The sequence below is a fragment of the Gigantopelta aegis genome, chromosome 1, assembly GCF_016097555.1.
Source record: "Gigantopelta aegis isolate Gae_Host chromosome 1, Gae_host_genome, whole genome shotgun sequence".
Taxonomy (NCBI): Eukaryota; Metazoa; Mollusca; class Gastropoda; order Neomphalida; family Peltospiridae; genus Gigantopelta; species Gigantopelta aegis.
Window position 1 is genome coordinate 12,781,995 of NC_054699.1, and position 24,318 is coordinate 12,806,312.

At 37.4% G+C, this 24,318-nt stretch overlaps 1 protein-coding gene across 3 annotated transcripts in view; it reads left to right on the forward strand.

Annotated features, from left to right (window-relative positions):
• Nucleotides 1-24,318, forward strand: part of LOC121370789 (receptor-type tyrosine-protein phosphatase mu-like) — a 52,959-nt gene that overhangs the window by 21,812 nt on the left and 6,829 nt on the right. The window contains exons 5-14 of one of the 3 annotated variants that reach the window (XR_005957730.1): nucleotides 2,888-3,019; nucleotides 3,413-3,538; nucleotides 3,907-4,035; nucleotides 7,108-7,204; nucleotides 7,989-8,059; nucleotides 8,342-8,520; nucleotides 10,003-10,089; nucleotides 10,901-10,974; nucleotides 12,076-12,112; nucleotides 13,948-13,964. Coding sequence is in view for 1 of the 3 variants with exons in the window: in XM_041496268.1 (XP_041352202.1) it covers nucleotides 13,983-14,045; nucleotides 14,642-14,770; nucleotides 15,395-15,537; nucleotides 16,132-16,267; nucleotides 16,445-16,591; nucleotides 18,892-18,991; nucleotides 19,593-19,666 (792 nt within the window). In the remaining 2 variants the exon portion in view is untranslated. Of the gene's footprint in view, nucleotides 1-2,887; nucleotides 3,020-3,412; nucleotides 3,539-3,906; nucleotides 4,036-7,107; nucleotides 7,205-7,988; nucleotides 8,060-8,341; nucleotides 8,521-10,002; nucleotides 10,090-10,900; nucleotides 10,975-11,717; nucleotides 11,822-12,075; nucleotides 12,113-13,947; nucleotides 14,046-14,641; nucleotides 14,771-15,394; nucleotides 15,538-16,131; nucleotides 16,268-16,444; nucleotides 16,592-18,891; nucleotides 18,992-19,592; nucleotides 19,667-24,318 lie in introns of those variants that run through there. The other 2 variants (XR_005957731.1, XM_041496268.1) reach the window with 2 other exon arrangements.

The following is a 24,318-nucleotide window of genomic DNA, read 5'->3' on the forward strand; positions in this document are numbered from 1 at the left end:
ATGCATGTGAACGTTGAGTTGAGGGGCACTAGATACAATAATGGCCCACGTGCATACGTTGAGTCGGACCACCAGACACATAGGGACACATAATGCGGTATGTAGCCCTGTCTGCAATGTGACAATTATGATTCTAACGCCACGAGGCACTCATTGGTGTTAACGTATACATCGTCTGTGTCCGATCAATTGTTCCTGAATGGAGTTTAACTCGGATAACATTGCCAGCCAGTTAAAGGCATATTGTCACAGACCACTGACCTATTTAATGGCCCAACAAAGTATTACCTAAATATTATTTGATTTGTCCCTAAAGGCACTTCATTCAACCATCTTCATAACCACCATACTCCATTTATTAATGTAATTTTGTACAAATAATTGAATTATGGCAATGGTCCATAAATCAAAAACTAAAATTGCCGAGAGGGTTGACATGACACAAAGTGATGCAAACATAGTGAGTAGACGACAGTATCCACTATAGTTGAATATTGTTGTTTCGTACATATTCAGACCAAAAATAGTCTTCCATTTATTTTTATGTCAAAACTGGTATTGTTGATTAAAAAAGCAACAGCCAAATAAAAAAACAAAAAACAACAACTGGAAAACAAAGAAACAAAGAAACAAAACCCACACTAAAAATGGATTTGTCATGGGTTATAGGTTTTGGCGAATGAATTGTTTGAGCTTGTAGCATTATGTTTTATTGCAATCTCCATTCTTATATTAGTTTCAAAGTAAAATATGTGGAACAAAAATCTAGCTGTGAAACATGTTTGTTCTACACATTCCTGACTGGTTGGTGACTGTGCTAAAACATGTAATTGTGAAAAGACAACTGGAATAAGTAACTTCATCTAAATAAATAAATAAATAAATAAATATATATATATATATATATATATATATATATATATATATATATATATACTCTTCAAAAAAAGAAACGCAAAAGGGTACAAATGGGTTATAACTCCGATTTTATGTTTCCTACCGGTTCATGCTTTGTGAATATAAGGTCATTGCATGTCCCAAACACATTCCCACGGTTACATTCGATAAAACGCAGCTACTGTACAATACAGTTCCAAAATGTGAATATTCGCAAAAACGCAGCCACGTGCAAACCATGTCACCACTGCACGTGCGTTGTCTGCACGTGCAACATGAACACCGACAGTATAAAAGTGCAGGGTGTTCGCTTGCCTGGCCTCTGTATCTGGCCGACAGTTGACAATCCAGGACATGCCACGTCTCAGTGAACCGCAGAGAAACAATGCCATCGGCCGACTAGACGCAGGCGAATCCAGAACGGCCGTTGCCAGGGCATTCCATGTGTCCCCAAGCACCATCTCCAGACTGTGGGACCGTTACCAGCAACATGGATCAACACGTGACCTCCCTAGATCCGGTCGACCACGGGTCACTACCCCCGGGCAGGACCGCTACATCCGGGTACGCCACCTTCGGGAACGATTGACTACTGCCACCTCCACAGCCGCAGCAATACCAGGTTTGCGCAGGATATCCGACCAGACCGTACGGAACCGCTTACGTGAGGTAGGAATTCGTGCCAGACGTCCAGTTCGAGGTGTCATCTTAACACCACAACACCGTCGACTCCGACTGCAGTGGTGCCAGATTCATCGACAATGGCCTCAACTGCGATGGAGACAGGTGTGGTTCAGTGACGAGTCCCGATTTCTGCTCCGACGTCATGATGGAAGATGTCGCGTGTATAGGCGTCGTGGTGAACGTTATGCGGCAAACTGCGTGCAGGAAGTGGACAGATTCGGCGGGGGTAGTGTCATGGTGTGGGCAGCCTGGTCCACGTGCAGGGCAACCTGAATGCACAGGGCTACATTGACCAGATCCTCCGGCCACACATCGTTCCAGTTATGGCCAACGCCAACGCAGTGTTCCAACATGACAACGCCAGGCCTCACACAGCACGTCTCACAACGGCTTTCCTACAGAACAACAACATTAATGTCCTTCCTTGGCCATCGATATCACCGGATTTGAACCCAATTGAGCATCTATGGGACGAGTTGGACCGACGCCTCCGACAGCGACAACCACAGCCCCAGACCCTGCCCGAGCTGGCAGCAGCCTTGCAGGCCGAATGGGCCACCATCCCCCGGGTACGTCATCCGTACTCTGGTTGCTTCAATGGGCAGGCGGTGCCAGGCAGTTGTCAACACACGCGGAGGCCACACCCGGTATTGACTCCAGATGACCTTGACCTTGGTGGTGTGTCCTATCACTTATTCACAATGGACTAGAGTGAATTGTGAACAATCCTGCAACATTTGGTAATTATCGGACTAACCATTCAATAATTAAATCAATTCTCCAAATGTTACGACAATGTGGTTTTGCGTTTCTTCTTTTGAAGAGTAATATATATATATATATATATATATATATATATATATATATATATATATATATATTTCTCCCATCACTAACCATGCAATACAGGCGTATTCCATGACGTCAGCCTATGCGGAATACATCGGTATTGCATTGGCTTCAATATTAACATTGGGTGACGTCACGTAAACGGCAAAATAACGCAATACATGTTTGGTTTTGGGTACGATCTTTCCAATGGTTATGATTATTTTATTGTAAGATACAAAATAAAAAATGTAGGGTTTTCATGTTTTCCCAAAATGCTTGGTTTTCATCTACTGGATGGGAGAAAAATAATCCACCATTATGTATCCATATGTATCCATGTGGGACAGTCCTATTCCACCCTCGGATCAACCCTCGTCGCTGACAACATGTTATGTACCCTCGGGTGGGATAACCCGATCCCACATGGACATGAAGGATTCTTTTAATCACACACATTGTGTTTTGATTAAAACAGTGTGCACAGATTTCTGGTATGATGAAGACTGTGACAAGATGTGTAACTGTAGAGATGAGACTGAAGTGTGTGACAAGAAGACGGGAAGATGTACAGCTTGTCCGGATGGCTGGATTGGAGACACCTGTGGTGGTAAGATGTTTAGATTTGATCAAAAAGGATAGAAGAGGAACGATGAGACAGCCATATCCCCCACCCCCCCTCTCTCTCTCTCTCTCTCTCTCTCTCTCTCTCTCTCTCTCTCTCTCTCTCTCTCTCTCTCTCTCTCTCTCTCTCTCTCTCTCTCTCTCTCTCCCCTCTCTCTCTCTCTCTCTCTCTCTCTCTCTCTCTCTCTCTCTCTCTCTCTCTCTCTCTCTCTCTTTTCTCTCTCTCTCTCTCTCTCTATCTCTCTCTCTCTCTCTCTCTCTCTCTCTCTCTCTCTCTCTCTCTCTCTCTCTCTCTCTCTCTCTCTCTCTCTCTCTCTCTCTCTCTCTCTCTCTCTCTCTCTCAAACGTCTACTGGGCTCTACTGTGTCATATTTTCCAGCTTGCAGAGATAACTATTGGGGTACGTCCTGTGAGAAGTGTGGACATTGTAAGACTGGAGGTTGTAATACATCTACAGGGCACTGTCATCACTGTCAAACACGATGGGAGCCTCCAAAATGTACAAGTAGGTAGTCTGCTGATGTATATTGACTCCTGGATTAAGTATGACTCATTACAAAAGTAATTTTGACAACAGACATATTAGCGATATTGTCATTAATATGATACACATCATGTATTAGATCAGTACAACTAAACAATATAGCGTAACTATTTGATGTTATGTTTCGAAAAAAACATGTATTTTGTAGCCTTTTGCACAGACGGGGGGGGGGGGGGGGGGGTATTCATAACAGGCCCTTCAAGATATGTATATTATTAACACGATGACATTGCATAACAAAACACTAACATAAACGTTGCAAATGAGACATTTCTATGCTAAAATGTAATGAACTATAATTGCAGTTGATGCTATATCGTATTTTCCAGCTTGTATTGATGGCTACTGGGGAGAATCTTGTGAAAAGTGTGGTCATTGTGAGACGGGAAAGGCTTGTAATAAAACAACAGGTCATTGTCAACAGTGTGAAACAGGATGGGCGCTACCTAGATGTGCATGTAGGTACTTCGCTTATGTATACGTGTTATTAGATGCACATTACGTCATCGGACCAAACTGCATTACAATCAAACATATTAGTTTATGTTTGACTTTTCAATGCTACAATCAATCAGCATGAATACTTGATACTGTTTTCCCAGATATACAGGCATTTTGCAACAATTGATACGCATAATTCCAAATGTAATCAGGGCCCGTATTTATCCAAGAACTTAAGTTTGGACGTATGTTTAAAATTTGGTTTTTGAAATTGACTTATCTAAGTCAAACGCTTAAGTTTGTATTCACCAAACAACTTAAAAAAACACTTAAGTAAGACAGAGAGAAAAACTTAAGTCAGTGGTCTGTAAGGAAGTAGTTCCTATTTATAAACATCCGGTGGAACTTTTCATTTTTTTAAAAGTAGGAATACATTTGTATTGGGAGAGGGTGTGTGGTTTAAAACAATAATACATATATAACTAAATAAATAAATAAAAATTAAATAAGATAATGTGCATAAAAACTAATTTTACTAAATTTAGAAATGGTTTTATTAATTATATACTGAACCAAAAAAGAAACTTCCGATTTGTACATATAGTATTTGTTGTGTTAAAGAATTCATTGTGTAATGAAATTATATAGGCAGTATTAGCCTTGAGCTGTATTATCAGGATTCATGAATTTTATCGATTATTTTTGCACTGTTAATCGTCGACAACGTGAAATTCAATTTGCACGTGCATGCATGGTTCGGCGTGTACCGTGTAGTATTCGGTCAATTTGTTTTACTTGTCTTACTAACATTGTTGTCAAGTGAACAAAAACGCTTCCAAATTTGTAAAAAAATTAACGTTTTTTACATTGTAGCATTTTTAGTATGCCAAGAATACCCAATAATTTACGCGAACAGGCGATTGGCATGCTTGATGCTGGCATGTCGACAGAAGACGTTGCAAGGCATGTTGGGAGTTCTAGTCGAGCGATACGAAATCTTCGCGTAAGATTTCGAACGACAGGAAGCACCAACGACTTGCCACTTCGTGGACGTCCGCGTGTTACAACGCATTTGCGCAATCGATTCCAAACTGCCACTACTGCTGCTGCTAACACACCTGGGCTTCATAATAACCGAATCAGTGGGCAAACTGTTCGTAATCGTCTGCGGGAGAACGGTTTACATGCACGACGTCCTTACGTCGGATGCGTTTTAACGCAACGTCATCGTCTAAATCGTCTTAATTGGGCACGTGTACACACTCGTTGGATACGGCGACGCTGGAACACCGTTATTTTTTCGGATGAATCCAGATTTTCTTTACAACGTGGTGATGGCAGGATGCGCGTCTACCGTAGGAGAAATGAACGCTATGCTGACTGTTGTGTTCTTGAACGAGATCGTTTCGGGGGTGGGGGTTCTGTCATTTTCTGGGCAGCCATTGCCCATGGTTATCGTTCACCACTAGTCGTCAGTGATGGCAATTTAAATGCTCAACGTTACCGCGATGACATTCTCGCTCATCACGTGATTCCTGTCGATCTCGATTTTTGAGCATGATAATGCCACCTCTCATACAGTTAGAGACACTGTACATTTTCTTGGTACAAATAACATTGATTTCATTGATGACTGGCCCGCTAAAAGTCCTGATCTCGACCCCATCGAGCATGTCTGGGATAGTCTGGACAGACGATTGAGGCGTCGTCTCAACCCACCCGCTAACGTCAACGAACTTCGTCAAGCGCTCATTCAGGGATGGAACAATATTCCACAGGCAGAAATCAACACTTTAGTCAATTCTATGCGCCTGCGATGCACTGCAGTGGTCAATTCAAGAGGTGGTCATACCCGTTATTAAGTGATCAATATGTTTTTTTAGCACCCGTTGACACAATTTGCATGCCGCGGCTTTATGAACGAGCTCGCAGACTAACTGTCTTAGAGCTTACACACTTTTTATATACAAGTTGCAATACATACCTGATAGTAATTTATGAATCAATAAACAGAATCAATGCTTTATTTTACTATTAACGAAAACACCGAAACGTGTTTCGAATTTCCCTCCGAGTGACACTGAACACAACAATGATCATGGCTGCCCGGTCTACAGCTGATCACATGACGTATTTTCAACTGTAGACTGAGTATAGTCTGTTTCACAATTAAATCATTGTCTTTAATGTGCTGAATGAAAACATATATACAGTTAATAATAGAGATGTTTAGTTTTCATATATTTTCAAATTATTGTTTGATGTTGTTTTTCTTCTCTTGTTTGTTTTTTTGTTTATTGCTGTGTGTGTGCATGCATATATAATATTTAAATTTAATGTTCAATGTTTCAACATAGGTAGATCATAAATAATAAAAAATATGTTTTTACAAATCTACATTTACCATACTTTCTTATTTCAATCTTCCCACCCTCCTTCTTGTCAATGTCATGAAAAATACTCCTGCTATAGTGACTCAAAACCTAAAATCCCCCTCAGATAAACGCATTTCTATAATCTTACTTTGTGACTAGTTTTAATGTGTACAATATATATATATACATGTATATATATATATATATATATATATATATATATATATATATATATATATATATTGATACGTGTATAATTGGTTGTTATTTCATACATTCCCCTACATTTTGGAAGATTATATTATATATTTGTTTCCTAGTAGGCTTTGAGTAATGTTTTATGTATAAACGCGTTTCACCTAATGCGAGGCGGGACATACCCCAGTAGTAAAACGGTCTACTTATGCGCGGTTGGTCTAGGATTGATGCACATTAAAAAGCATTGTTACAAATGGAAAAAAAATGTAGCTGGTTTCATCTCTGAGACATTATGCCACAAATACCAAACCTTTGACATCTAATAGTCGATGGTTAATAAATTAATGTGGTCTAGTCATGTTGTTAAACAAAACAAACTTTTTAACTTTCATTTTCACCCGGAAAACAGAATTGTATATAAATAAATTGTTAATATATACTCACTCTTTAGTATTATATACCATATATGTTTTATAGCATAAATATATAATAATTGTAACATAACTTTATCTTTAGTTATATCAGTTGACATGTTCACTGTATTTGTCGCTGGTGGAGCATCTGTAGCAGTTGTGTGCATAGTTACGACACTGTATGTGTTCCTTTGTAGAAGGTAAGACAAAAGGAGTGTATAATAATAATAATAATAATAATAATAATAATAATAATAATGACGATGACGATAATGACGACGATGGTGATGATTTTGTTGATGGTAAATGCATGTAAATGTATTATCCTGTTGTAAGCTGTACAGATCAGGGTGGCAAGGAGGGCAGTTGGATACACAGGAAACACGAGAGGATATTTTTAGTCTTAAAGACTGTTTTAGATTTTAGTCTTTCTGCGGATGTTGCTCTATATGTTCCATTTGTTCAGCAAGCCATACCCTTTCTACCAGGGGATCATGCTCTAATATTCATTCATTTCAACCTATTTTTGTGATTATATCCAATTAGGCTCAAGCACGCTGTCCTGGACACACACCTCAGCAATATAGGCTATGTCCAGGACAGTGGGTAAGTTGTTAGTTGGTTAGTGGTTAGTGAGAGAAAAGAGGGTGTATTGGCCTTACACATACCCACTGAGACCTTAAGAACTTGCTCTGGTTTGGTGTCGGTACCGGGCTGGGGACCGTGCACCTACCAGCCTGTAGTGTCATGGCTTAACCACTGCGCCACCAAGACCAGTATGTTCAAATAATATGTTCTGTTCCTCTTTGTACTGTCAATCATATCCCTCTCATTAAAGACTAGGCACAGCCTTGTTTTTCTATGGCTCATTCATGAACAGTTCTTTATTCGACGCATTTTATATATGTGGAGATTCGAAATAAGTAGTTTGTCTTTTGTTCAAAACATGCATTATTTATTTATTGGTTTATTTTTGTTTTCCAGAAAAAAGAGAACACCACATTCAAGGCAAGACGTGTTCACCTACAAGCAGGTTCTGGCAACGCGAAACGAAGGTATGCATCGTTATAATTCATGCAATTGCCATCATTCATTCAGGCACACACACACACAAGCACACACACACAGATAGAGAGAGAGAGAGAGAGAGAGAGAGAGAGAGAGAGAGAGAGAGAGAGAGAGAGAGAGAGAGAGAGAGAGAGAGAGAGAGAGAGAGAGAGAGAGAGAGAGAGAGAGACAGACAGGCAGACAGACAGAGAGACAGACAGAGCCAGATATGGATATAAACATACTATAACGTGGGCTGTTTATTGAAAATATGACTGGTGTGTTGTTAGTTCCAGTGGTGGATCTGGAACAGCTGGTCGTTGATACGGATGATGAAGCCGACAACTTACTGTCCAAGCCAAGTATTATCGTGGAGGAGAATGAGTACGTTAATTATATTAATACGAAAATACCCGTGGAAACCCTGTGCACCTGTATAAAGGACAAGAACTTCAAAGACGAGTTTTCTGTGAGTTCTGTCCATTGTTTGTTTGGTTAATATTTGTAGTTTTTGTTCAGTTCTTTACACTCTTGAATGTACACTCTTAACTCTTGAATGGTTTATATTGATGTTGTTCTTCACTTCAATTTTGCATCTACCTTAGTTTCACGCTAAATAATCGATGTACCTTCGTTCTGAGTTGTCGTTAAATATCCATTAATTCAATCTGTGTTTGTTTTGTTTTGCTTTCTTTGTTGATTATTGTTTAGGGGTGGTTTTGGGTCGGTTTTTACAATGATGTTTTTCGTTGTTTTTCTTTTTTTTTAAAATATATTTTGTGTATGCATGTTGAGTGTGCGTGTCTGAGTGCAGGTATGTAAGTGTGTGTATGCACGCATGTATGTATGTATGTATGTATGTATGTATGTATGTATGTATGTATGTGTAAACGTGTATGTATGTATGTATGTATGTATATGTGTATGTGTGTAGGTATGTAGGTATGTAGCTAGGTATGTATGTATGTAGATAGGTAGGTATGTAGCTATGTATGTATGTATGTGTGTATGTATGCAAGTATGTATGTAGGTGTCTCACCACTATTGATTATACATTGGTGACACTACAACAATAAAGCCCAGCACTGACTAAATCATTAACAGTACGTGCTATATACTACCTGGCATGACGAGAACAGCCTCTGTGACAGGATTTAAGCAAATACAATTGATACTCGGCACCTGCAACTTTAATTATCCAGACTCCTTGACACACGGAGTAATGGAGGAGAGGCAACTCTCGTTAAAAATATGTAACACAGGCACTATAAACAATGGTCCTGCCTGTAGCTAATCAGGTATTTATCTGTCAGTTTGATATACCAAAATCAAGAGGCATATTCCATAATCATACTGTCAAGTCTGTCAGACACCAACATAATAAAATAAAGAAAAGAGGTACTATTTTTCGTAGAACTAAATTCGCTGAAATAGCGGTGTGATCACTGTACCTATATACGTATGCATGTATGCATGTATTCATGTATGCATGTATGCATCTATGTATGTATGTATGTGTGTGTGTGTGTATGTATGTGTTGTTTTTGCTTTGGGTCATGTGCATACGATTGCTGTATAAGAAAGTGAATGTAAAAATCCATTCGCTTTTATTCGGCAGATGTCCTATCTAACAACACCGACCAAGTGTCGAAGCATTCTTGTATTAGAAACCAGATTGTCGCAGATTAAAATGTGAACATCCCTTTCATTTCCATTAATTATGTATCATATTTCGGTACACCACGACCAATATACTTATCAACGTTTCTGAATGATGGGGTCCCATCACTATTTCAAATTTTGAGGTGCTTTGTTTGTTTGTTTGTTTTGTTTTGTTTTGTTCTTGTTCTTGTTGTTTTGTTTTGTTTGCTTTTAATATTTCACGGTGTTACTTTGCCCAGGATATTTGCGTATATATTTACTATTATAATATATTTTAAACTATTTTAAGATGCTGCCGTTTGGTCTACTGTCCCCCATGAATTCGGAAAGGATCCTATCAACAAAAAGAAGAACAGATATTTGACCACGTTCCCCTGTATGTAAATAAATAATTAACTGTTAATGATGAAGCAGAAAACAACGGTTGTCAACTTATTTCTTCTCAGACACCGAAACACTAAACAGATAAAGAAAAAGACATCTGTGACATTCAGTCAATAGTTTTGTTTAGGAAATATTTCTTCTATAAGAAATAATATTAAAAAATGAAATATGTATTTACGAAGACCTGTATGTTGACCTGTTTAGTGTTTAAATACTGATTGGTTTTATGTTTAAATGTTAACACATCAAGTCCCGTGATACTTTCGTTTGAACATGTACCAATTATGTACACGTTCAAATGGTCGGCAGCCATAGATAGTGCTTACACGACATAGCAGCTAGGTAGCTGACTCTTTATTTGTCTTCTTTCCCACATAATATTTACTGAATTGAAAATTGTATTAAAATGCACGTAAACGACAATGGTGGTACGCAGCCTTTATATCGATAATCATTATGCAACATAAGTCAGAAAAAAACATGATGTGAATTACATACGCTCAGTGATTAGATGTGTATAGTGTAAGGATGTATATACATGTATGTGTGCATGCGCGCTCGCGTGTGTGTGTGCGCGCCTATATGTGTGTGCGTTTCAACGATGTTTTAGATCATAATTATAATACATATTAAGAGCTACTACTGTACATATTGAACACTAGATATTTAACGAAACAGGTGTATCGTGATGTAATACGAAACATAAATGCACTGGTCTGACAGCTTATGGTCTAGAATATTTCTGATTGTTACTGTTTGTTTGCATGCATGTACATTTGATTTTACCTTTATATTATTTGCAGACGATCACTCACGTGTCCAACTGAAGGTCACAGACACACAACTTAATGATTACATTAATGCTAATTACATAGACGTAAGTGTTTATTCACACAGAATATAATACCTGAAAGTTGCAAGTGATGTGTGTAAAATCTGTTGCATAAAAACAATGATTTATTATTGCTGAATTTGTCCTATTAAACTATATATAATCGATCATCATTTTATTGACCTATATTTTATATTTGTTCTGCTAACATGCCTCCTAGTTCCCGAAGAGTCTGAGGTTCGGTTTATCAGATTTCTAATAATTCTCCCGAGTTCATCACAGATGTGTTCTATGGAATTGAGGTCAGGAGATCTTGGAGGCTACTCCATGACGTAGGTTCCTACATGTTCGCTGTCTCTGGGTACAAGATAAATGTCTCTGTGTCGAAAAGGTTTCAAAATTGGTCATGACTAAGGCCGCCGTGCTTGAAGATGAGCATAACGTAGCCAATTTCTAATTGGGTGGGCTTATACCCGATCTCTAAACAGTTCATTGTCGCCGTCGTAAAACGATGGCGCAGATGACGTAATCGAATTTGAAGGTCATCAGCGTGTGTTGTCACACATGGTCTTCCTGGCCTGCGTCGATCATCTTTTGTACCAGTTTGATGAAAATGTGTCCTCAAGTTGTAGCGTGCTCGTCTACTGCAACCCATAGCCCTTGCAACACTGTGTATGGACTGTCCAACTTGCAGCATACAAATAACACGTTGACGTTGATTATTGGATAGTATTGGCATTGGAAGTACATGTTGAAACTGATGTCTTTTTTTTCTTTCTTGTTTTCAGCACACACTGCTTCGGTTAAGCACGTAGCATTGCAGTGATATGAGTCCTTGCGCGTGCATGGTCACATTTCTTCGACCTCGACATGCACGTGTGCCGTGTGTGCTCCACCCCGAATGTGAACACTGTCCGTATGGCTTTAGATGCTACCATCATACAATACAGAAACTAATAGCACTTTAAAAATGTGAAGTTTCTAGTTTTGTATATACCAATCAGACTACTTAGTTTAAGTTCTGTCACCTTACTAAATTTCTGTGAGATATTTATTCCTCTGTTATTTATTTTACTAGAACACACTTACAAACAACATACGCAATTATACTATGTGGTCGATTGCATATATTATAAACAATTTCAGGGTTACAAGAAGCCAAAGGCCTACATTGCGGCACAAGGTAAGTTTATATTAAGTACCATAACCAAGAACCACATTATATTGGGATACATGTATGTGCGATAAATACATTGATTAAAACAAAAAATGAAATATCAAAACATGAACAGTCACAGAAACAGATTGCAAATATCTTTCCAGTGGGGTATTACATTTGACGATATGTTCATGTTTGACCTCTCCCAGCCCAACAAAAATAGATTTAGAGGTAAACATGGCAAGTCACCATTAGCAAATATGTAACACACAAGACATTTAATTTCATAAATTGTTTTGTTTTGAACCTATATAATAAATACATTAATTAATTAAGATACCAAAATACTAATCTGATTAACACGGACGTTGCCTTCAGAAATTCATTTGACAGGTAGCTCAAATTGGGTAATAGATAATAGGTCGGTTAGATAAGATTTATTATAAAAAAAAGCACACTACCCACAAATCAGGCTATAAGTTTGCGTTCTTCGAAACGCCTACTCAGGTTCACCAGTTTGGAAATCCATGTTTTCCTTTATTATAGTAGTCATTGCTAAGATAGAGCGAAGTGGAAGTTTGTTTTATTTAACGAAACAACTAAAGCACATTGACTATTGGATGTCAAACACTAAGATAAAGCGATGACGAATCGTAAAGGATAATTTATGGGCTGCTTAACAGAACAGTTAACTTGTAGTTATTATGTAACACATCACAATTGTTAACCTTGGTAAAGGGATTTACATTTAATTAATATTGTGTGACTTTTCTGTTCATATTTCAGGCATATTTAAATGAACAACAGTAGTCTCACTGTAATACTTTAGAAAACATACTGTGTTACACACATTCGTTATGTTCAGTTGTATCCGTTTAACGACAACGCCAGTGCATAATGGTTAATTAATCATTGGCTATTCAATGGCAAGCTTGTAATTCGTCAGACGAAATCTGCTACATTTGTCCATTAGTATAGCAAGGGATCTTTTATATGTTGATGAAATTGAAGATGAATATCATTTTATATTGGTTTGTCCATTATATAACAATTTAAGAATTTCACTTATTAAGCCATATTATTGGAAAAAACCTTCTGTCTTTAAATTTATTCAGCTGCTTACTGTACATAATATTAAGCAAATGCGCAATTGAGGTAAATATTTATATCTTACTGCAAATTTTAGAAATAGTTGTATTTAATAGGCATTTTTTTAATGCATTCTCCACAGCTTGTATAATATAATTAAATCAATGTATGTACATCGCCACTGTTTACCTGTATGTATATATCATTATTCTGTACTGATGAGCTTTTAGCTCAAAGTCAATAAAGAAATTGACTTCTATATGCATTTTCCCACAGACAGGGTAGCACCGCATAACACACCCTTTGTCAATGCCAAACCTATGGCACTGGCTGGGAAGGGAAGAAACACAATAATAATAAGGTCAACAGATTTTTAAAGACAAGATGTTTACAGCCGTTTTCTAATTAGGAATGTTTTTAAAGTTTCATTGACTTTGGGAAAGGCCAACCATTATGCTAAACGCACGTTTTATAGCTCTTTAGACAAAACTGTTCTAAAGAATAACATGATAGGAATGGTTTCGTATTGAATTTCAAAAACAAAAATCATTACGCCCCTTTATTTGTTACCAGTATATTATTTGTTACTATCCCTGTTGGCTCTTACTTACCATTAAAGGAAACAAAACAGAACAAAAGAAAGAAAACAAAAACACCGTTCATAAAAAATAAGTGAGTTTGCAAATGCTCTTATAATGTGGTGATCCGAGATTGAGTAACTGTTAGGAAGATCAGAGTGAAAACAAATAGCAATATGTGTACTGTTATAGGTCCTGTGCCAATCACAACAGATGATTTTTGGAGAATGATATGGGAACAGGACGTCAGCAAAATGGTGATGTTAGCAAACTTGGTGGAAGATGGGAAGGTATTCGTGTTGTTTTATATACTAGTATACTACACATACAACGTGCTACGTAGGTTCATGGTGGTAAGATTTACATTTGTAGTGAAAACCTTGTACACAAGTTTGAGAATATAAAGAAGGTTCATCGCCGTGTTAATGCATGTTGTCACTAGTGGTACAAGGTAGGGTGAAACGAATACATTATGGTAGCATAAAAACATCACAAAATATGTTTACCAATAGATTTCTTATGACCAAGCGTTACGTAGTTAACAATATTTACTGTTGATGCATTCTAAAGTTCTTGACGACGTGCGGTGATCTGTGCTACACAGAGGCCAGTTTATTGCTCATTTTGAAGCGTAGAAATATTAATAAGTTGAATGACAAATGTCTGTTTATACATATTGATACGTTTTAGAACCGGATGCTTATGCCAACAGAAACTGGTTCACCCATGATATATTTTCCCCTTCTTTCCACAAAAAACCCCAAAGAAAAAACATAAACAACAACAGATTTTAGACATAACCAGTTCTGCTTGCAACCACTCCAAATATATTCCTATATACCTGTGTGCCCATGACTTCAGCCATTGGTTATGTTAATGATTGTAGAACAAGTGTGCAAAGTACTGGCCAGAGCTCAATTTAGATAAAACGGTTGGTGAACTGGAAGTGACGTCTCTAAATGTGTTGGAGAGAGCTGACTACACCACGAGAGAGTTTCGGCTGAAAACTGAACAGGTATTTAAATAAAACGCCTTATTTATTTAACTATCCCACGGATATGCAATAATAAAATTGTTACTTTTATTTAATTTCCCCTGCGCATGCTGTAACCTCACCGTGGTGCAGGGGTGTAACATTCTCTTTGAGAATGGCCAATACAGCACAAATTGAAGTTTAGAGTAAAATTCGGTGTCCGTAAAATTCTGTGATATTTGTATTTGTATTTTTGCACAGTTCTTTACACTGTTTTTGTTTAAACCTTGAATTTTTATGTTGATGTTGATCATCACTTTATTTATTTGCATTACCATAGTTTGACACCCAATAGCCGATGTATTTTTCGTGCTGGGGTGTCGTTAAACATTCATTCATTCATTCATTTATTTAATTTTCTCATGCACGTCTTTTAACACTAAGACTTGTGGGGAGTTACTAGTTAATGACTGGATTTGTTTTGTTTGGCATTCTTTTGTTTTTCTTCTTCTTCTTTTTTTGTCTTCTTTTTTTTGAGGGGGTAAATAGTTTTTTGTTTCTTCTGTGTGTTTTGTTTCTTGTGTTGTTGTTTGTACTGTTTTTAAAAAATTAAACTTAGTTATTTTCATGTCTGCATTTTAATATGCAACTCCATTTTTAATCCAGGGCGCGTGGAGCAAGATTGTGAAGATGTTTCACTTCACCACGTGGCCTGACCACGGTGTACCGTCTGCACCAGCTCTCCTGGGATTCTGGAAACAGGTGAAGAAGGAAACCGAATCAAGTGGACCAGTTGTAGTGCACTGCAGGTAGTATTGGTGTAATTTGATTTGCAGTATTAAACTAAATATTTAATTCTTTGCAGAGCATACTTCAAATATGAAAGTTAGAAAAATATAAAATAATGTGTGTGTTAAAGTTAGGTAAATTTAAAAAAGAAAACAAAATCGTGGATAGTAAATTAAGATGAAATGTGGGATATGCATGTTTCATGTTTTGAGGGACTATCCTTAGTTTGCTGTTATTCATAAGATTTTGCAGACTACCAGATATGTTTTTTTCTTCTGTATGACGTATTAGTGGCTGTATGTTTTATGCAATTCTGGTCGTCCTAACATTTGTACTAGGTCAATCTTCATTTTATTTGTAAAACTATATTTTCGTACTTTTGCGAAATAAATGGGAGTCAAAATGCAATTTGGCCTACTTATATACAGGACTATCAGAAACAAACGGATTGTACAGACACTGATGTTCTCAACAAGAATCTCTGTTTAGGGTGCAATTTTGGTTATTACAAAACTGTATCAGTCCAAAACACCTTACAATGACAATAAACCCCTTACTTTAATTATGTTCAATGTGTGTGCTGAACATAATTGCATGTGTATTGTTGTTTTCAGTGCTGGTATAGGACGCACTGGGACATTTATTGGTTTGGACTATCTTATGGATGAAGTCCAAGACACACAGGTGGTCAACATTTTCCAATGCGTTAGAGCAATGCGTGACAACAGAGTTAATATGGTACAGACAGTGGTATGTATGTTTGCGTATTTGTGCATACAACAAACGTTATGATGCATGCATCTGTGTGTGTTATACATGCGTGTGTGTTTGTATACATCGTGTTTTGCTGTTTAATATGCCGTCAGTAGATTAACAATGTAGGTTTTATTGAGCGAACACTATTTTAGGTATATTTTCTTTTTATAGGGACAGTACAAGTTTCTCCATGAAGTCGTTTTAGATGCGATTTGTTCCATAGATACGTTCTACACGATAGATGTTGTTAAAGATTCCGTGTTTCAAGAGAATGTGGATCCTTATGTGCAGAAACGCCGTTTGCAACAAGAGTTCAACGTAAGAACATCGATATACACAATAATTGTTAATAAATTGTCTGTTTAGTGTCGCCACTTCATGGGCAGCATTTTTCCATTTACAGCAATGAATATTTTATCCGCCAAGACCACAGTGTCACAGATGGACGAGAGATTGACTATCAGTAAGACATTGTCCAAGAAACAATTCAAACAACAAAACATTTCAACAAATTTATATACAAAATATAAATATACAACATGACGATTTCACTCCAAACACATCACTACCCCAAACTTAAATTACCCCCCCCCCCCAAAAAAAAAAAACCACACAAAAAAAACAACTATTCTGGTGTTCATGGTAAACCAGTCTGAGCCAACTAGCTTCTAGTTAATGTTCGAGCCTTAGTTAAATAATCATGTTAAACCAGTTCAGTTTGTATCAGTATAAACTCATCTGAAATTCACTGTCATTGCGAATACTATCAGTATCTTGATGACGACCAGACACTAGCACATCTTGGTTGGTTGGCTGTTGACATCTCTTGCAGACATCCTAACAACAGTCCGCCACCATGCTAGCCTGTAGACATCTCTTGCATATGTTTCTCCTACAGTCCCGCTGGTCACATCTGTGTCATCCCTCACACCCAGTTATAGCTCACATACTTGTCATGGTTCTGGCTCACGCTCAAACCCAAAAAGCTGAAACAAAAATGTCTACAAATAGGCTCATTTAATATAATTATGGCAATAAACTACCACCTCATTATCAAGCCCGTCTGACACATACAAACTATTGTAACACAATAAACCAAATTAACCTTAACCCCTTGTTTTGTACCATATTTACTCCTGGCGCACAACAACACAAATTACGCTTAACCCTCTAATACGGTCAGTTACACAACCGAAAACATACACTATACACACACCCAAGTATCCTATAACAAAGTAAAACTACCTAAGTTATAGTACCTGATTATGCACTAATATACAACACCACTTACATGTATATCTAAATACAAACAAATAAACAACCCTATTAATAATCACCACAAACAAATTACAATTAACTAAATTGCCCTGTATTTGAGTCTTGGGGAAAAATATAGTCAAACTATCTGTCCAAAAGACTAAACCACATACCTCCTAAGAGCCATTTCCCAGTCAACTTGCCTGCTGGAAACCTTCTTGGCAAATGCACTGATGAACAGACAGGTGGCGTTTACCTTTCCCACAGCCTGCATGCTTTTTACCTGCAGCTTAATTTCCCACTGAAGAAACTCAATATACTACTCATAAAAAGTTATGACGACGTTTTCACCATTTACCCAGTATGCTCATGCTCTACCAGATATGACAAAATATTGGGCATTTATTATATAAACCCCTCTAACATCATAAAATACATAAAACTAATCTATTCTGTGACACACAAACACAGTAGATATATGCTATTTATTGGCCATTAATGTTTCATTTTATCCATAATGAACTACTTTAATATTATACGAATTTACAAATCACGTTATTTTGTGGGATTTTTTAAAAACATTTTTATCTGTTTTTGTGAGTTGGGTTTTTTTGGAGGGCTTTGTTGGGGGGCTGAGAGGGTTTTTACTGTTATTTCCTTTAAACACAGGTTCCAGATTTTTTAAGCATAATTATATTAATCCTGAATTAGTCTAATACTTTCCTTTTAATTATTATTGCACAACTATTTGAGATTTGTTTACTAGTATATATGGATTTTAAATCAAGTTTAAACATATTGTTTTGAATTAGTATTTGTATTGATTCCGTCATTGGTTTTGAAAACGTATGCTAACCACTGGGTACGTTACAAAGTACACAGACATGTACAAAGTACACCTACTTAATGGAACCTCATTATAACACATTATTTTGTATGAATTGAGGCTACTGATAAAATATATACTCAGCATAAAATGGGTCATTTAGATGACATAATATGTATGAGCTTTGAATGAAACGACTTTAGTTTAAATATTAATTTAACAACAGTGTTCATAACAATTTTAAAGAGTGAAATACAGACACACGTGGGAGAGAGAAGAGATAGAAAGAGACAGACACAGCGGCAGATATTCAAAGGCACGAGAGAGAGAGAATGAGAGAGAGAGAATGAGAGAGAGAGAGAGAGAGAGAGAGAGAGAGAGAGAGAGAGAGAGAGAGAGAGAGAGAGAGAGAGAGAGAGAGAGAGAGAGAGAGAATATCCGTTACACATTTCCCTTTCAAACATTGCTTAGTGAAAGTATGAAAAAAGGTATTGTTTGTCATGCTACTTTAATATGCGTAATTTTGTTATGACAGGATCTGACTCGTCTGAAAAAGCCAGTTTCCCTGAAAGACACTGACAAAGCCATGTCACCTGAAAACAAACCCAAAAACCGCTACGAGTCTATCATACCAGGTGATAAGTTGCATGCATTATTTATGTCTAGTTACTCCATACTTATTTCCAACTAAGGTCACACCTCCACTATCTGTACTGTCCAAGGCAGTGGGTTAGTGATAGAGAAGTCGGTTTAATGGGTTTGCACCTGCCAATTGAGTCATTAAAATACATTTATGTGGGAGCCGGTACCGCGAGGCAAACCCAGTACCTACGAGCTTCATATCCGAAGGCTTCACCACTTCACCACTGATGTCGGTGCTTGCATGTAGCACATGCATATAGTATAAACGTGTCACAGTAATGGCATAGTGGTCGCCTAAATTTAGTTATGTTGTAGGGTGGAGTCTGCAATGTATATAATCGCTTGTGCCTTCCTGGTATATATCAAAAGCCCATTGAGTTAAATCTCTTGACATTAGTTAGTACGACGTGCCTCTAAGACCGCAGCATATGTCTTATACTCAAGACTATGCGTCCCGGATACCGTCAAGCCATAGAATTACTCAATGTGACAGAATGTTGTTCACGTGTTTTCACTTGTCTATGGCAATACTGTGTAAATGCATTGTATTTACTAGAGATATGTATACATATTTATGTTATTCTCTGCTTGTAGTTTCCAACTACCGAGTCGTGCTGTCAAGCCCATTTCCAGGAACAAATGATTATATTAATGCTGTGACTTTACCGGTGAGTATCCAATCGAAATGGGGCAGGAACTAGCTCAGTCAGTACAGCACTCTCAAGAGATGTTTGGATTACAGTGTCAAAACCTATTGGTGGACACATTCACTTGTGTACCGTCATACGATTTCAGCAGATACATGTTTTAATACTCCATTTTAACCAAAATAATTGTGTCACTACCAGCATCAATGTAAACACATAACTATTTTTTATTAGTACTGGGAAAGTTTCGAATCAAGCTACTAATGTAAAGTTTTAGTCACAATATGATATGTGCATGCTACAACTGTCTCTTAGTACTAAAGCAATGCATCACCTTACGCAATGTTGTTATTACTGCAGTTATCGACTACCACGCTGACATCAAATTGTTAAAATGACATGATATACCACATGGTACTTACACGGAACATCAACATTTATGGCAGGCTTGTGGGGATAACTTGTATGTCGTTTAACATAATATTTAAGTTCAGTCATTTCTGGTGGGGGCCGGTACGTACATACCTTTATATTTAATATGCATTAACGTGGTTTGGCGATGCTGGTGGTGGTGGAATTACTTTTTGTTTAGTAATTATGTTTCCTTACCTGTCAACTTCCCTGGATTCCGCGAGAGACACCAGCATTTGATTGAGTCTACCGTTTTTATCCATGGTACAACTTTTACCTCTGTCAGGCCAGTTAGTTGGCATTCCGAATGTTGGTTCTCTTGCACATAAAACGATGATTGCATGTTCACCAATGACAAGAACACTATTTAAACATGATATCATCAAAACTGTTTGTTGTTCTAAAAAATATTTGATTATTTTTTTGTTATACACATTTTATGATTTTACTAAACGAGTAGACTTCGGTGTAACATTATTGCACGGATTGTGGGCATGACAATATAATACAGACTAAACGAGATAGCCAGTGAAACTATATACTGTTTTTCAAAATATAGGGGAATTATGTTTAAAAATTAGCAGATAGTTTTCTGGAGCAAATTGTGGGAGTCTATAGAACATTGTTGGTGCCATTTCAGAATAAATTGGTGTATAATATTCCCATGCATTGTGTATTTCACATACGCTCAACGGTTTTATATTGATCGATTCCTACACTCTCCTGCTTCAGAGTTGTACCAACAGGAGGGGTTTTCTGGCCACGCAGCTTCCTCTGAAGTCAACTGTAATAGATTTCTGGAGAATGGTGTACGAGCAGGATTGTCAAACGATCGTGTGTCTGTCAGGAGAAATAGAGGTGTGTGATTGGTGTTTATTATATACATGTTTCACCATCGTGTGTCTGTCAGGAGAAATAGAGGTGTGTGATTAGTGTTTATTATATACATGTTTCACCATCGTGTGTCTGTCAGGAGAAATAGAGGTGTGTGATTAGTGTTTATTAGAGGTGTGTTATTAGTGTTTATTATATACATGTTTCGCCATCGTGTGTCTGCCAGGGGAAATAGAGGTGTGTGATTAGAGTTTATTATATACATGTTTCTCCATAGTGTGTCTGTCAGAGGAAATAGAGGTGTGTGATCAGTGTTTATTATATACACGTTTCGCCATCGTGTGTCTGTCAGGAGAAATAGAGGTTTGATTAGTGTTTATAATATACATGTTTCACCATTGGGCATCTATCAGGAGAAACAGAGGTGTGTGATTAGTATTTATTATATACATGTTTCACCATTGGGCATCTATCAGGAGAAATAGAGGTGTGTGATTAGTGTTTATTATATACATATTTCGCCATCGGGTGTCTGTAAGGAGAAAGATCGGTGTGTGATTAGTATTTATTATATACATGTTTCACCATTGGGCATCTATCAGGAGAAATAGAGGTGTGTGATTAGTGTTTATTATATACATGTTTCGCCATAGTGTGTATGTCAGAGGAAATAGAGGTGTGTGATCAGTGTTTATTATATACACGTTTCGCCATCGTGTGTCTGTCAGGAGAAATAGAGGTGTGATTAGTGTTTATAATATACATGTTTCACCATTGGGCATCTATCAGGAGAAACAGAGGTGTGTGATTAGTATTTATTATATACATGTTTCACCATTGGGCATCTATCAGGAGAAATAGAGGTGTGTGATTAGTGTTTATTATATACATGTTTCGCCATCGTGTGTCTGTAAGGAGAAAGATCGGTGTGTGATTAGTATTTATTATATACATGTTTCACCATTGGGCATCTATCAGGAGAAATAGAGGTGTGTGATTAGTGTTTATTATATACATGTTTCGCCATCGAGTGTCTGTCAGGAGAAAGAGCGGTGTGTGATTAGTGTTTATTATATACATGTTTCGCCATCGTGTGTCTGTCAGGAGAAATAGAGGTGTGTGGTTAGTGTTTAGTATATACATGTTTCACCATCGTGTGTCTGTCAGGAGAAATAGAGGTGTGATTAGTGTTTATAATATACATGTTTCACCATCGTGTGTCTCTCAGGAGAAATAGAGGTGTGTGATTAGTATTTATTATATACATGTTTCACCATCGTGTGTCTGTCAGGAGAAATAGCGGTGTGTGATTAGTGTTTATTATATACATGTTTCGCCATCGTGTGTCTGTCAGGAGAAATAGCGGTCTGTGATTAGTGTTTATTATATACATGTTTCGCCATCGTGTGTCTGTCAGAGGAAATAGAGGTGTGTGATTAGTGTTTATTATATACATGTTTCGCCATCGTGTGTCTGTCAGGAGAAATAACGGTGTGTGATTAGTGTTTATTATATACACGTTTCGCCATCATGTGTCTGTCAGGAGAAATAGAGGTGTGATTAGTGTTTATAATATACATGTTTCACCATTGGGCATCTATCAGGAGAAACAGAGGTGTGTGATTACTGTTTATTATATACATGTTTCACCATTGGGCATCTATCAGGAGAAATAGAGGTGTGATTAATGTTTATAATATACATGTTTCACCATTGTGTGTCTGTCAGGAGAAATAGAGGTGTGTGATTAGTGTTTAGTATATACATGTTTCACCATCGTGTGTCTGTCGGAAGAAATAGAGGTGTGATTAGTGTTTATAATATACATGTATCTCCATCGTGTGTCTGTCAGGAGAAATAGAGGTGTGTGATTAGTGTTTATTATATACATGTTTCACCATCGTGTGTCTGTCAGGAGAAATAGCGGTGTGTGATTACTGTTTATTGTATACATGTTTCGCCATCGTGTGTCTGTCATGAGAAATAGAGGTGTGTGATTAGTGTTTATTATATACATGTTTCGCCATCGTGTGTCTGTCAGGAGAACTAGAGGTGTGATTAGTGTTTATAATATACATGTTTCACCATTGTGTGTCTGTCAGGAGAAATAGAGGTGTGTGATTAGTGTTTCGTATATACATGTTTCACCATCATGTGTCTGTCAGGAGAAATAGAGGTGTGATTAGTGTTTATAATATACATGTTTCACCATCGTATGTCTGTCAGGAGAAATAGAGGTGTGTGATTAGTGTTTATTAAATACATGTTTCGCCATCGTGTGTCTGTCAGGAGAAATAGCGGTGTGTGGTTAGTGTTTATTATATACATGTTTCACCATCGTGTGTCTGTCTGGAGAAATAGAGGTGTGTGATTAGTGTTTATTATATACATGTTTCACCATGGTGTGTCTGTCAGGAGAAATAGAGGTGTGTGATTAGTGTTTATTATATACATGTTTCACCATCGTGTGTCTGTCAGGAGAAATAGAGGTGTGTGATTAGTGTTTAGTATATACATGTTTCACCATCGTGTGTCTGTCAGGAGACATAGAGGTGTGTGATTAGTGTTTATTATATACATGAATCGACATCGTGTGTCTGTCTGGAGAAATAGAGGTGTGTGATTAGTGTTTATTATATACATGTTTCACCATGGTGTGTCTGTCAGGAGAAATAGAGGTGTGATTAGTGTTTATAATATACATGTTTCACCATCGTGTGTCTGTCAGGAGAAATAGAGGTGTGTGATTACTGTTTATTGTATACATGTTTCGCCATCGTGTGTCTGTCATGAGAAATAGAGGTGTGTGATTAGTGTTTATTATATACATGTTTCGCCATCGTGTGTCTGTCAGGAGAAATAGAGGTGTGATTAGTGTTTATAATATACATGTTTCACCATTGTGTGTCTGTCAGGAGAAATAGAGGTGTGTGATTAGTGTTTCGTATATACATGTTTCACCATCGTGTGTCTGTCAGGAGAAATAGAGGTGTGATTAGTGTTTATAATATACATGTTTCACCATCGTGTGTCTGTCAGGAGAAATAGAGGTGTGTGATTAGTGTTTATTAAATACATGTTTCGCCATCGTGTGTCTGTCAGGAGAAATAGCGGTGTGTGGTTAGTGTTTATTATATACATGTTTCACCATCGTGTGTCTGTCTGGAGAAATAGAGGTGTGTGATTAGTGTTTATTATATACATGTTTCACCATGGTGTGTCTGTCAGGAGAAATAGAGGTGTGTGATTAGTGTTTAGTATATACATGTTTCACCATCGTGTGTCTGTCAGGAGAACTAGAGGTGTGTGATTAGTGTTTAGTATATACATGTTTCACCATCGTGTGTCTGTCAGGAGACATAGAGGTGTGTGATTAGTGTTTATTATATACATGTTTCACCATCGTGTGTCTGTCGGAAGAAATAGAG